The following is a 15354-nucleotide window of genomic DNA, read 5'->3' as shown; positions in this document are numbered from 1 at the left end:
GAGCATCAGAAACTTCCTTAAAAATCTAAGTTGAGGTTCTTGCATGGCAAAATCCCTTCAGAATCTAGAGATTTTAGAAATGACCAGAATTGGAGATCTAACAAGTGCTGAAATTGTTGGTTAGTGAATATCTCTGTATTTACTTCTTTAATCATTGTTATTAATAATTAGTGTATTTTCTCATTTTTATGACACAGAAAGAAATGGTGTAATAAAAGAAAGCATAATGTGTGATTTTAACTTTATGAAAATGTCTGACCTATTCCTTGGCCAATTACTACTGACAGGGACTGTGGTGAAGTGGCTGCTTGACTCGTGGATTGAAAGTAAAGATGAATGTCCATGAAAATTAAATTGTTAGTTTTAGTCAGAATCAAATTATTAGCTAGCTTAAGTTTCATTTTTCTTTGATCAGGTGTCTCTATCAGGTTATGAAAAATAACCCACCCAATTAATATTGGCACCAGTTAATTGCCCCATTAATAGCTTCAGCAGAGAAGTCAGTTTTGAATGAGCATTTAGACTGAAGTACCATTTGCTTTTAACATTTTGACCTTTTCAGCAACAAGATAATGTGCATAGAATCTACATTATTTCTTTATGTTCTTTATTTGCTGTTTAGATGGATCAAGAGTTTCAGTCTAATGGTATGTGCAGTCTAGTCATAACTTCAACCTGCTGTGTGCCAATAATGACCAAAAGATTTTTTCGTTGGATAATCATCTTGGAAGTGGTAATCTAGCAGCAAAAACTCTGTATTTCAAGTTAAAAAAAAATAGTCACCTAGTTCTACTTTTGCAATGTTTCTGTAAAGATTAAGAACAGGAAGTAAAACATTATATGTTGAAATTTTGCTGGTTAAGAGGCTCATGTTTCAATTAGCACTTCACTGAGCAGTATGAATATAAGAGAGTACAAATACATTCTTGAAAAGAGGATGTAATGCTAGGCTTCTGAAATAAATATTCAAGTATGTAGTGTAATTAGGAATGTGCTAAGACTTGTACTAAGGGAAGAAAAATTAATTGGCACCAAGATGTTCATAAAGTAAATGAGCAGATGCAGACTATTCATTCAAGAACACTTTTTGACTTTGTGGAGTGAAGAGTACATTGTACACGGGCAGCACTTGTTACAAAAATGTGTTCTAATACTGGTTTTCTGCTATACAGGAAAAGTTTTAGAGGCCTTCATACATGGCCTTCCTATCTGAGGAAAATCAATCCTCTTACTATTACATAATGCCAGATGTCAAATAATTCTAGACTATTTCTTTGCAGTTTAAATTGTGTTTAAGTGTAAATAATTGAGTGGATATTTTATTTAATTGGTCAGTCCTGTCATTGACTGCCAAGACTGCATTTTTAAGTGCTAATTTTTCGTGTTTTATATTGGGAGTTCCAGCATCAGGAGTTTAACATATGAAAATAGAAATGCTTAGATGACTGCTCCATTGTCCAAATACTGGAACACGTAGATTTTATAATACAAATTTGGATTTTGATCTTGTTGCATTCTGTATGAGAGTTACCAGATTTTTAAATACTTTCTTCGTAGTTTCTTCTTTAAATACCTTCTTCATGTGGTTTATTAATATCAATACTATTGTAATTCAACCAATACCAATTTGTAGAACTAACGCTCTGCAGACTTTGCTAATTGTACCAGCGTTTTCCCTGGCCAACTGTTTTTTTTTAAGATCCAAAGGTTTATTTGGCAGTATTATCATACTATAACGTGTAAAACAAAGTTACTTGCAGTTAGGTACATACTAAGTCCTTGTTATTTTGAAGAAGTATTAGAGGTTTTCTTTTTATCAATCAATCGATGGATCTAATCTCAAGAATGAAATATTGAAAGCGTTCCACAGATAACAAATAACTTGAAAGCAAACACAGAGACGCTATCTTGGCAAACCTGAGAGGATTCCTTTCAGATGAAGTATAACAGAGCAAAATTAAATGTGGAAGTATAGAGGACTATTTTATATGCAGACACTGGCAGATTGAGAAATGAACTAATGTTTGTTGTGCTTCCTTGCGACTGACAGTCACCTTGAGAGTACTGATAGAAGAGTAGTTCAGTCTCACCCACATATTGATGACAAAATCCACCTGTTCAAGGAAATTGCATAGCTTGTGTAGAGTATTTTGCCTTAATTATGACAAAACAAACTTTACTGGTCCAACACTTTCCAGGAATCGTAACAAATTTCTCATTAGTTCTGCTCCTTGCTCCCCCTTCTGTTTATGCATCCTATCCAATGTCTTTTAATGCAAGAGCATCCCTTCAGAGCAGGAACTAGAACCCAGGATTTTCCCTTCATCCTCCTCTCCTCCATCCTCTTATAGTGGCCCTCCTTGCTGTACTTACAAACCCATTCTTGCTTTCTTTCTCTCTGTATACATATTGCACATGTTTCTGAGCAGTGGACCACATTCAACAGGAACCTTGCTGGTTAGACTCCCGTGAGAGGTTTAAACCCCTTCAGAGTGAGGCAAGTCTGAAACCCAAGTCACATTTCCTGATCAAGTGCCATAGCCTTTAGGCTTTTATATAAAGTCACCATCACCCTGTCTCTTTGTTTCTCCACCTACATCTTTAATGCAACTGTCTGAGTACTGAATTCAGTGTTGTCAGTCATTATTTTAATTGTATAGTACAACTTGTTTTTCATCTTGCTGTTCCATCTTTATCCGGAGCTGAGGTTTAAAATATTGCCAGACACAGAAACAGAATTCAGTTGGCATACGGAATATGAGGGTTGCACTTGTTTACCGATGATTAAAGTAACCATTTTATCAGTAGTGGGCAGTTTTGTTGCTTACACGCTTGAACTTTTTAGGAGCCTTTGGCAAAGTAAGTACTCATTTGTGGTTTGGGGTTTGTTTTCTATTTTTAGGCATATCCACTTATTTGATGATACTTTATTTTTCAAGGTCTGGCTTCATTAATTCCTTTACAAATACATCCCCGTAATCCAGACTTATATGAACTCTAATATATATTAACTGTCATATATATTAACTATTACAATTAATTTGTTCCATCCTGTAATGGAACTTGGGCATTTACCATTTGGGAAGTAAAACTATTCAATATCACCCTCTCATGTCCTGGTTTAGACTGTCAGCTTGGACTTGTATCTGAACTGTTTTCCACCAAAAATTGTGTCCCCTGTTTCATTTAATTAATCACAGCAGCCCATAATGCTTATTTGTCATTGTTTGCAGCATTTGTCTTCATACTTTTAAATTTCAGACACAAAGTAAGCAACCATTCTTACTGAGCAGTTATACATATAATTTTTTTCCAATTATTGAAAACAGTTAAACTTTATTATCTGTTATGGTGCCAATTTACTTACCATCTGCTATTCTCTCTTTACCAACCAAATAACCATGTGCACCTTTTAATTTATTTTTCAATTCTAGCACATTTTCCTTCCACGTTGTTTATCTCCCTATCCAAATACATAACATTCCTGACAAATACATATTATTATTTTAATTTAAACAAGTTTTTCAGTTCAAGCACCAATATTGATGCTCCTTTTCAGGCACAGTACCCTAAAATGATAAAAGTAATAGAGCTGCAAGCAATTAGATTCCTTATTGTGCAGGCCACTCCAGCAGTTTTTTTATGTTTATCCTGTACTACCTTGATAGTGATTTTAAGGAATATCTACATGGGCACAGCATTCACCTTGGATGATGTGAACGGTAAGGTTCATTGCAAAGTCTAGGCCTGCTTTTGTTGGCTGAATCTTTTACTCATGTGGTATATTTTCAGTTAATTAACCTATTATGTTAAACAAGATAAATAAAATAACTGTATTAGAATTTGGTATTTACTGCAGTTTCCAAACATATATATGTCAATTTGAATTGATAGTAATAACCACATTAATTTCAGTAGATTTATACCAGTGTAAAATGGGTCCTGATAAAAGAATCAAGCTCTATGTATAGTGAAGTGACAGCTGCATCAGTTTCACTATCTCTGTATTCACAGCCCGCATATATAATTTTGTGAGTGGTTAATTTGTATTTTTGTGGTACGTCTGTGTGGAATTTCCCCCTGTGCTTTTGTAAATAGTCAAGTATCACTGTTCTTCATTCTTTCCCTCACTTCTTCCCTCTCTGAATTCAGGAGCAGGAGAAGGGGAATAGCAGTGGTGGTGCACAGCCCTAGGCCTCCAGAGCTGAGTGTCCTTACTGGCTGCTCCTCTCCTGCTTTTCCCTGCTGATTATATTCAGATAGGGGAAGTAGGAGGGAGGAGAGAGAACAGCAGCAGTGTTCATCCCATGCCCTGGATCTCCTTGAAAACAGGACCTTGGTACAGACCCTTCACCAATCAGCTGATGAGCTCATAAGAGTTTGTGGTACATGAGGAACTCCCAGTAGGAGCTCTGCTGACATGCCAGTGAACTCCCTGCACATGCAGTGCACAGAAAAGAAGGGTGTGCATGTGCACTGCTGCACCCCCTCTGGGTCCACCCCTCACAGTGACATACTATGAGAGAGACTAAATAGACAGTAGATATCTGCCTTGGAGGCAACTATGTGGAGGGCAATTATAAAAAAACAGTAGTTTGCCTCTCAGAAGTCCAGACATTTAGATTGTAATATTGAGGAATAATCTGGCTGTGAAGCCACATCAAATGTTACTTTTTTTTTTTTAATGGAAATGGAGATTGACGTTGGAAAATCTGTTGTTTTGATTCCACGCCGTGTTTCTGGAACAGTGAATGATGCACATCAAAAGGAAGAACATAGTTCTAAATTGCTTCTCTAATCTTCTAGATCAGCTATTAATGATTATTACTGATCCAAAATTGCCTGTTATACATTATGAGAGAAATTTTAAAAGGAGGCTTTATGAAATAACCTGCCTTATTGTTTGTTTCTGTTTGTGTTTTAGAAGAAGTTTGGGTTTTTCTTGGAAACTTTTGACCAATATCTTTCATACTCCAACTTCAGTTTTATGTTGTCATGAAGTGAATTGATTTTTTTTCTTCCTTTGATATCACATTGCACATCTTGGACACTGTGATGTCACACATTCTGCATTCTACCCACATGAAGCAGGGGGATGAAGCCTCTTGTTTAATCATATCTCTTTAATTAGCAGGCATTCTAAGACAAATTATGAATGACTGTTAGATCAGTTAAGGTTCAAGATATTCCAAACTTCCTGAATGTGAAATGCTCCCTTTTGAGTGCCTCCTGCTAGATTCTGAGCACCTTCTGTTCCCACCAAAGACGATATAAGTTGATAGTACTGATCACTTCCCTGGAATAGTCTCCTAAAACAGCAAAAAATATCATTAGATTTAATAGGCTTTTCTTTTTCTTTCTTTTTTTGTTTTAGCAAGGTAATTCTTCCTCATGATTCTCCAATAAAAGCCTAGTTACTGGTTGCCATCTCCAAACAAATAAAGAATTCAATTTGTGTGAGCTGATGTATATTCATTTTGTTTTCCCATTTCTTGTGTTTGAGTTTTGTCCTTTCACTATCTGTACTCAGCCAGGAAACATTTATATATAGATTCGTAGATTATAGAGTTGGAAGGGACCCAATGGATCATTGTCTGACCCCCTGCCCCTAGCAGGAAAAAGGACCAAGGTCAGACAACCCCAGCCAAGCGATTGTCAAGCCTCCTCTTTAAGACCTCCAAGTTAGGTGGTAGCACCACCTCTCTTGGAAGCCCATTCCAGACTCTGGCTACCCTTATTGTAAACAATTTCTTCCTAATATCTAACCTAAATCTACTGTCCACTAGTTTGCACCCATTATTCCTAGTTACTCCCTGGAGCACTCTGGTATACAGTGCCTCCCCAATTCCCTGCTGTCCTCCCCTGATATATTTATAGGTGGCTATGAGGTCACCCCTCAGCTGTCTTTTGTATAGGCTGAAGAGATCCAGATCTATCAACTTCTCATAGGGTATTTCATGGAGACCACTAATTGTGCAGGGGGGCTCCTCTGAACCCTCTCCAGATCCTCCATGTCCCTCTTGAAGTGCTGTGCCCAAAACTGGATGCAGTACTCCAACTGTGGCCTGACTAATGCTGCATAGAGGGGGAGCATCATTTCCCTCAATCTGTTGGTCATAAATTTCAAGGTTTGATAGTTCTGGTGCTCTCCAAGGATGTGTCATCCCCTTCAAGTTATCCCCTTGAACTTTAGGCCTTTAGTATCCTAGTGTGCTCTGCAGGCTTCCCTGTCTACCTTGAAACTGGTATCAGATGCCCAAGCTACAGATCCAGATCAGGGCTAATGGGTTGGCTGGTATCCCAAAGGACCACACCACCCCAACCCCAAAATACTTCCTCCTTCCTTCACAGCTGTCAAGTTGTCAGACATCACACCCAGAAAATTGTCATCTTAGATAGTGGCAGGAATGCATATATTTTATAGCAAGTAAAACAAAAATAAAGGTCTAAAGCTATCTGGCTGGAAGAAGTGAAAAATGAGTATGGAATGCTAGAGTATTTTGAACATGGTACTTAAGATAGCTAGTTAGTGTTCTAAGTGGAAACAAAGAAAGTGTAAAGAATTTTAAAGGTAATTAAAGCCACAGTGAATACAGTGTTAACAGGCATGCTGAGATACTATGGTGAAGTGTATGGGGTTTTTTTTCCTTTTCTTTAACTGTTTTACCATATGTTCTATTCTTGTATTTGTTAATGTAACAACAACATCCATATTTTTGTAGATTTTACGAGCTAAGAAATTTCACAGATGTTGGTTTACAGAAATAGTGTATTTCACGACAGGAAAATATTTAATCTCTTTTCTGTAATTTTTCCTTAAATCACTAGTCAAGTACATGTATTCGTAAGATAAAATCTCTTTGAACCTTAGTGTCTCCTTAATCTTCAGATTAGATTTAAAAGAATGAAATATTACAATTTCTATCAATAAATTTAAATAGAAATGGATTCATTTGAACTAATGACTGAATAAAAAGGTAAACATGATGATTTGGTATATTATATTACATTATATGCATTCACTTATTTTATGGTGGGTAGAATTTTTATGATCAGTAATTCAGAAAACATGAATCTGTTTCATGGAATTATTCTCTTTGCCTCAACAATACTTACACTAATACCTTTTCCCCTTTAAATTAGAATCTGGTACATTTTTCTGATCTGTTGTCCCATTTATCATAGTTTCAGCGCAATGTCTCAAGAGCAGCCTTGATACGATGGACCGTCAGATCCAGCATCTAGAAAGTGACATTGAGAAGTTCCCTAAAACAGAAGGTGCACAGGATAAGTTTGTGGAAAAGATGAGCATATCCTTTTTGGTGCTGCTTCTTTGATAATCTCAATGTTCTTTCTGCCTTTTTAAATATTTAAAATGCTTGAAATTAACAGTTTGAAATATCTGTTCTCTGTGTTTACTTGTTTTATACAAGGAAAAGCAAATCAATTGTTTTAGTGTTAAAAACGTACAGTGGCACACGGTGGGTCTCCGGTGCCCAGGGGCCAATGCCTACATTTACGCCCCCCCCCAACCGGGGCAATCTGAGCAGGGCACAGCGTCCCCTCTCCCAAGCTGTGGCACTTCCACCCTCATCGCCTCCAGGGAGCCATGCAAACAGGCAGAGATTGATGTTTACTGCCAGGCCCTTCACCTGGAGGAGAAAGCCACAAAGACTGGGTAGAAAAGTGGACACCTGAACAAGATGCCCATACCGATAGCAGGTAGACATTGGTGACATCAGGAATGAAGCCACATGTGTATCAGTTGTCCCACCAATAACTCTGCACAATTGCTATGAAGCCATCAATGAAAGATGCATCTATATGGGATCGGCCGACCCCAGCAGGTAAACAACATAGGGTGATAGTTGTAGGAGACCCCTTGCTGTGGGGCACAGAAGGAGCCATTTGTCATTCAGCCCCCTTTGCTCGAGATGTCTGTTGCCTTCCACAAGTGAGGATCAGAGATGTTATGGCAAGGATCTCTAAAGTGGTCCGCCCTGCTGACCACTACCCCATGCTCCTTGTCCACTTTGGCACCAATGATGCAGCAAGAAGTAGCCCTGGGAGGATCGTGGGAGACTACAAGACCATGGAGGCGAAGCTCAGGACCTAGAAGCACAAATGGTCTTCTCAGTTCTTCTAGTCAAAGGCTGTGGCTGTCAGAGGGAAGCATGCATCAAGGAGGTCAGCCAAAGGCTTAGGAGATGGTATCACTGTTTGGGCTTTGGATACATTGACATTAGCACACAGTTTAGCTACAGCAGTCTACATGCAAGACAAGGTATTCATCTCACAGGCAGAGGGACAAAGCTCTTCACTACAAGAGATACCAACTTGTTGAGGAGGGCTTTACACTAGGCACGTCTGGGAAGAAGGTGTCACTACTGTGCACAAATCCTCTAGCCACAATGACACACAGGAAGGCGTTCAAGCAGTGAAAGTCCAGATAAGTACTGACATATTGAGACACAGGTGGCGTGACAAAAAAGCTGAGGTGACTAGGGGAGAGCTTAGATGTCTTACTGGAATGCCAGAAGCATGGGAAATAAACAGAAAGAACTAGCACTCCTTCTGGTGGATGAGGAATTCAATCTGATTGGGCTGACAGACAGATGGCACACATGGTTGGGCAGTGAATATTGAGGGCTATAGGTTTTATAGGAAGGATTGGGTTGGGAAGAAGGTGTGGCTCTCTGTGAAAGAGCGGTACCCTTCCCTGCAGGTCAGGTTTGATAGAGGGGAGAGGTCCCTCGAGTACCTCTGGGTCAAGATACAAGGGGGTTCAAGAGAGGAACACCTGAGGGGGTGTCTACTACAGGCCTCCCTGCCAAGATGAGTGCAATTAGGTATTTTCCAGAGAGCTGATTGAAGCAGCAGGCACTAGAGACAGGATTGTCATGGGTGATTTCAACTACCATAACATCTGTTGGGAGGACCACTCGGCCACCTCCAGCAGGCCAGCCAACTTCTTGGCAACAACAGACAATCTGTTTCTGACACAGGTTGTGGAAGGGCCTACTAGGGGCCACTATAGATCTAGTGCTGACGACAGGGGGGATGTCATAGGTGACCTGAGGATTAGTGGTACTCTGGGTGACAGCGATCACGACCTGATAAGATTCACCAGCCACCATAAGAATGGAAAAACAGTCAGCAGAACAGAAATCCTAGACTTCAGGAAGGCAGATTTTGGCAAACTCAAGAGGCTAATTGGTGAGACCCTCTAGAACCAGCAACTGGATGATTTGGGAGTCCAGCAACCGTGATGCTTCCTTGAGGCAATTCTCAAGGGTAAAAAACATGTTATCCCCACATGGGCAAAAAGCAGGAAAGGAGCCGAGAGACCTGCTTGGCTCAACAGGGATATTAGGGAGCTATGGAAAAAGAAAAAGGAAGCATATAAGCAATGGAAGAATGGCTAACCAAACAGAGAAAAATACACCTGTATCACCAGGGCCTGCAAATACAAAACATGAAAAGCTAAGGCAAGCATAGAAATTGACCTGCCAACTGGTATAAAAAAAAAAACAACAAAAAGTCCTACAGGTACATAGGGAGCAAGAAATAATCAGGATCCACTGTGGGGCCCCTACTGAATACTCAGGGGCAGCCCACAGTTGATGTCCGCGGAAAGACAGAACTCTTAAATACATACTTTACATTGGTATTCCTGAAATCAAAAGGGGGCCATTCACCTGACTGGAGGCCCAGGGAACATCGGGAAGACAGCAGATTATATGTAATCAGTCCTGAACAAGTGAGGGATCTCCTACAACACTTAGACGTTTTCCAAGTCTGCTAGGCCAGATGACCTGCACTGGGAGAGTCCTTAAAGGAACTGGCTGAGCTTATAGCAGCCCCACTGGCTGTTTGTTGTTTGAAGAGTTGTGGAACTTGGGAGTGGTCCTGGATGACTGGAAGAGGGCCAATGTGGTGCCCATCTTTAAGAAAGGGAAGAAGGGATGACCCTGCAAACTACAAACCGGTCAGCCTGACTTCAGTCCTGGGTAAAACATTTGAAAACTTTGTTAAGGAAACAATCAATTACAAGCTGGTAACCCACAGGATGTTAAGAAGCAACCAGCATGGCTTTGTTGAGAGTAGATCATGCCTGACAAAACCTAGTGTCCTTCTAGGACCAGGAAACTAGCCATCTGGATGAGGGACATGAAGGTGACTTCTAAACTTCAGCAAAGCCTTTGATTCTGTCTCCCACAGGATTCTCTCAAGCAAACTGGAGGGTACTGGGCTGGACCAGTCTACAGTGAGGTAGATGGGCAACTGACTTAGAGGCCGCTCCCAGAGAGTTTTAATTAATGGGAATGCTTCATCCTGGAGGGCCATCTCCAGTGTGTCCCTCAGGGATTGGTGCTTGGACCTGTGCTCTTTAATACATTTATTAATGATTCAGACTAGGGGGTGGAAAGCTCAATGATCAAATTCGTGGATGATACCAAGCTGTGGGGAAATGCAGGCATATCAGAGGATAGGGTAAAGATCCAGGATGACCTTGATGGACTGGATTCATGGGTGAAACGGAATCAGATGAAGTTTAACAGGGAGAAGTGCAAGGTCCTTCGTCTGGGTAAAAAGAACCCTCATCATAACTACACGATGGGTCCACTGCCTGGCACAGCATCTGAACGAGAGCTGGGGATCACGATTAACTGGAAGATGAGCATGAGTCAGCAGTGCAATGAGGATGCCAGAAGGGCAAAAAGAACTCTGGTGTGCATTAGCCGATGTGTGGCAAATAGATCCAGGGAAGTGCTCCTCACTCTCTATTCGGCGTTAATGAGGCCTCAGCTGGAGTACTCCATCCAGTAATGGGGACCGCACTTCAAGAAGGCTATGGATAAGCTTGAGAGGGTACAAAGAAGGGCCTTCCATATTTTCACAGGCATGGAGGCCTTTCACAGGCCCTATGAGGAGAGACTCCGGGAACTGGGCCTGTTTAGTCTGAATAAGAGAAGACAGAGTGGTGACTTGATAGCCGCTTACAAGTATGTCAGTATTGAGCATCAAAATCTAGGGGAGCAAGTCTTCAGGAAGGCACTTGAAGGGAGGACGAGGATGAGGACCAATGGGCATAAGCTAATAGACAGTAAATTCAGGCTAGACATAAGAAAAAAAAATTCTCTCTAAGGGTCACCAGAATTTGGAACACCAGTCCCAGCAGAGGCGGTTCAGTCACCATCCTTGGAGTTGTTCAAGATAACTGAGGCTGGACGGGCATTTCGTCGAGCTCATCTGAGCTCAATAACTTCCTGCCTATGGCAGCAGGGGTGGACTTGATCTTACAGGTCCCTTCTGGTTCTATGATTGTATGTTGGCTTATCAAGTAAATATAGATTATTAGCAGTTTCTTTGTCGGTATTGAGTTTTTATATGTTACTGTACTTTTAGGGAAGAAAGTAGTTATGCGTACCCTGATATATATTCAGAACTGAAGATTGTTTTATTGTTTTATCTCTCTAAGGGATAATATAGTATACTCTTTGTCTAGTAATAAGTAAAATCAACAGAAATAAGTCTAAAGGCTTAACTTCTCTTTTTTCCTGTTTAGAAATCTTCACATATCAATTTCAACCTTTGCTCAAGAATATAGAAGTGTAAATGCAATCCATACCCAAATACAGAAATCTCCTTTTTTTTTTTTTTAAGGAAATGTTTAGTATAAGGTAAATATTCCTGACTCCTGAGCCATGTGCATGTGCGTCTGTGTATATGTATGGGGTGAGTGTGTGTGTGTGTGTGTGTGTGCGCGCGTGCACACGCACACGTACACACACACATAAATTTGTTTTGAATATTCAGCTTCCTCATATAGAAAAGAGGAAGGGTATGCACATGTTTAAGAATGGGATAAAATTAATTGGGATTTGAAGGAATCTACTCAGCATAACTGCTGGATTTATGTAAAGCAGGGTGATTCTCCTGACCAGTATACATATATGCTGTATTTTAATGTAGTTGCATATAGTCAGGCTGAAGAGATAAAATAATAAAAATGCACTCCCAGCAATACTGTCCAGTCTTCTCTATATATACGTGTTTGTATGCACGTTCCTTGAAGACCACACAAAAGTAGATCAGCTAATTTACAGTCAAATATAATGTTCCTTTACCTTTCTTTATTGATGCTTATATTAATTGCCTCCTGACCAATTCACTTGAATGCTTCATAAATAAACTACTGTGAATGTAGCCAAAAAAACCTAAGTGGTCCCAAAGTAACTTGAATAAAGTCCTCACCTTCATTCTATACCAGGGGTCTGCAATGTTTTTGGACAATATGCCAAAAACACCCGCAAACTTGGCTTGTAAGATGTTGGTGTGCCAGGGTGGACAGTGAGGGAGCAGCAAGGGGCCTGATCCTTATTGTGGCAGTGCAGCCCCAGTCCCCCTCCCTGCCTTCCACCTCAAGGTGTGCCTGCCAAGAAAAATGCCTTCATGTGCCACACTCTGGCACCCATGCTGGGGGTTGCCTACCCCTGTCCTATACCTTCATCTATTCTCCCATCTCTCCTGCCTTAATCACAATCCCAGGCTGTTTGTTCTCTATTTTGGTGATTCATTTAAATTGTCATTGTCTATACCTAGGTAGTTATCTGCCTCTTGTTGTCCAGCAGCTACTTGGTTTTGACCACCTGACAGATTGCCTGCAATCCTTAAGGTTAGACGGCTGTTCCTTGTTAGGAAAATCTTTCAGCTTCTCCTGGTTTGTTTGGGTTTTATTTTTTGTGCGGGGGGAGGGGGAGGTTGTTTTTCACTTGATTTTGATCTTAGTGATAACTATTTACTTTTCCAGCATCACAGCTACTTGCTGAGGATTGCTGATCAGATTCCTTCATATTAATAAAAGAATACTTTTTGACCTGACAATATTGATTTTGCAGGCCCCTGCCCTTTAGTTGTCTGAGCAAATGCTGATGCTCTTGTTTATGGTGATCAAATTACTTGTCTGAAGTAGTTCACCTGGGCAGTGGTGATTACATTGGTGTAACTGGAGTAGAGACAGATGTTACAAGTTTTAAAAATATATATATTTTTATTATAACATTGCTTCCAACGTTTTTGTGCTGGCCAAAATTTAGGATTTTACCTATCTTTTGTTGGAAATAAGGCCTGAAAACAGAAGTTAAAAGGTAAGACTTTTTTTTTCTACTTCTTAATATGTTTCTTCCGTCTTTGTGCTGGCCACGTTTACATAGTATGACCACTTCACTAAAAACAGGGCTGTGAAATGCATTTAACAAAACTGCTTCATTTCACTGAATATCATGTTTCTGAAGTCACAGCAGGATGTGTCATTTGTAGATCTTCATAATTAAAAGAGGCATATTGGATTGTAGATGGCTGGCAGCTTTTATAATAACAACACTGAACGAAATTGATGACTTGACAAAACAGATAAGTATTAAAAAAAAAAATAAGTAAACTTCTTCTGTCTCAGGAATTACTGGTTTCCATAATTAAGAGATTACTTGATAAATAGAGTTTATTGAGAAACCCATCTCCCCTAACATTAAATTATAGCACATGATCACATTTTCAGCATCTTGTCATTGAATGAGCCTTTTTTTCTTACACGCACATACAGACAAAGCATTTTAGACTAAAAATACTGCGGCTGAATAGTGAGAGGGGAAAAAAGATCTTTCAACCTCCTTGTGTGTGCTGCTTCTGTTTCCATCAGCTTAGCATGGAATTTTTTGGTTGCTATTGGCATATACTAAGATTAGAAAGTTACAGAAGTTCAGGGAGAGCAAGTTCAACATGCTCTTATAACTGCTTGAGTATTTCAGAAAAAAAGGAGACAAAAATGTCAGAACATTATTCATTCTGAGCAGAGAGAGCTCTGGAATACACTGCCACAAATATGTAATAATTAAAGGTATTGTTCCCTTTTTCCCTTTATGTCAATAACGTAGGCAGCCCACTTGCTGAAGTTGTAGATAGATTTTTCTTTCTGCTAAAGAAATAGTGTGTGGCATACAAAGGTAGGAGGTCAGTTAAAAGAATACCCTATTCCCACACGTAAAGCAAATGTTGTTATGAGAAGAATTTGACCCATTTTTAGTGTGCTATTAAAAATGTGTTAGGTTATTAAATAGGTTATAAAAGATGAAAAATGAATGTAAATCTTACTTACAAAATTGAATTAATTTATATTCTTGCTGTTCTTGCTCTCCTTTCAAGCAATCTGATTTGAATTTCAGTTAACGTGTTTTTTTTTTCCTGTATGGCAAGACTATAGATAATTTCAGTGATTAGCATTTCATTGAACCATCACATGAGTAATTACAGCATAAAACATCATTAGTGATTACACACAGGCAGAGAAGAGGGAAGACAACAGTAATACAGTAGTCTACAAACAGTTCAAAGAAAGTCAATATGTTGCAGGCAAAACCTAATCACATAAACACTAAGTGGATTAGGCCTTTAAAATTAAGCTTATTGATTAGAAGATTTTTAGTTATTTTGCCTGCATTCTGATAACTTGATATAAATTTTGAACATCTATTAACACATTTTGTTGGTAAAAACCTGTGAGGAATTATGTGGCTACAGAATGCAAATTTTAGTGGAGAGCTGGCGCAGCTAATTCATAGGGATGAATTGATAGCACAGTTAAATATGGTTGTAAATTATAGTTTCATAGTTTCTAGGGTCGAAAGAGACCTGAGCAGATCATTCTGACCCCCTGCCATGGTCAAACGACCCCAGCAAGGTGCACATCTAGCCTCCTCTTAAAGACCCCCAGGGTAGGAGCCACCACCTCTTGGAAGTTGGTTCCAGATCCTAGCTGCCCTGACTGTGAAGTAGCACCTCCTGATATCTAGCCTAAATCTACCCTCTGCCAGCTTGTAACTGTTATTCCTGGTCACTCCTGGTAGTGCACGGGGGAACAGGGACTTCCCCAGTGCCTGCTGGTCCCCTCTAACTAGTTTGTAACAGGCCACTAGATCCCCCCTCAGCCTTCTCTTGTGGAAGCTGAACAGGTTCAGGTCCCGTAGCCTCTTCTCATAGGGCCTGCCCCCTGATCATGTGAGTGGCCTCCTCTGGACCCTCTCCGTGTTGTCCACGTCCCTCTTGAAGTGTGGTGCCAAGAACTGGGTGCAGTAGTCCAGCTGCGGCCTGACCAGTGCCGCATAGAGGGGGAGGATCACCTCCTTGGACCTGCTCGAGATGGATCTGTGGATGCATGACAAGGTGTAGTTGGCCTTCCTGACTGCATCCCCACACTGCCGGCCCATGTTCATCTTGGAATCAATGATGACTCCAAGATCCTTTTCTGCCTCCGTACTGACAAGAAGGGAGTTCCCCAACCTGTAGGTATGGTGC

General features: G+C 40.2%; 1 protein-coding gene across 2 annotated transcripts in view; it reads left to right on the top strand.

Annotated features, from left to right (window-relative positions):
- The window catches only part of DIAPH2 (diaphanous related formin 2), a 686654-nt gene that overhangs the window by 387119 nt on the left and 284181 nt on the right, over positions 1-15354 (top strand). For both annotated transcript variants that reach the window (XM_019536467.1, XM_019536466.1), the window contains one exon: positions 7186-7310. In XM_019536467.1, coding sequence (XP_019392012.1) covers positions 7186-7310 — 125 coding nt within the window. The remainder of the gene's footprint in view (positions 1-7185; positions 7311-15354) is intronic.

This window comes from Crocodylus porosus, unplaced genomic scaffold (genome assembly GCF_001723895.1).
Source record: "Crocodylus porosus isolate Cpor-Errol unplaced genomic scaffold, CroPor_comp1, whole genome shotgun sequence".
Lineage (NCBI taxonomy): Eukaryota > Metazoa > Chordata > Crocodylia > Crocodylidae > Crocodylus > Crocodylus porosus.
This window is presented reverse-complemented; position numbering and strand designations above follow the sequence as displayed.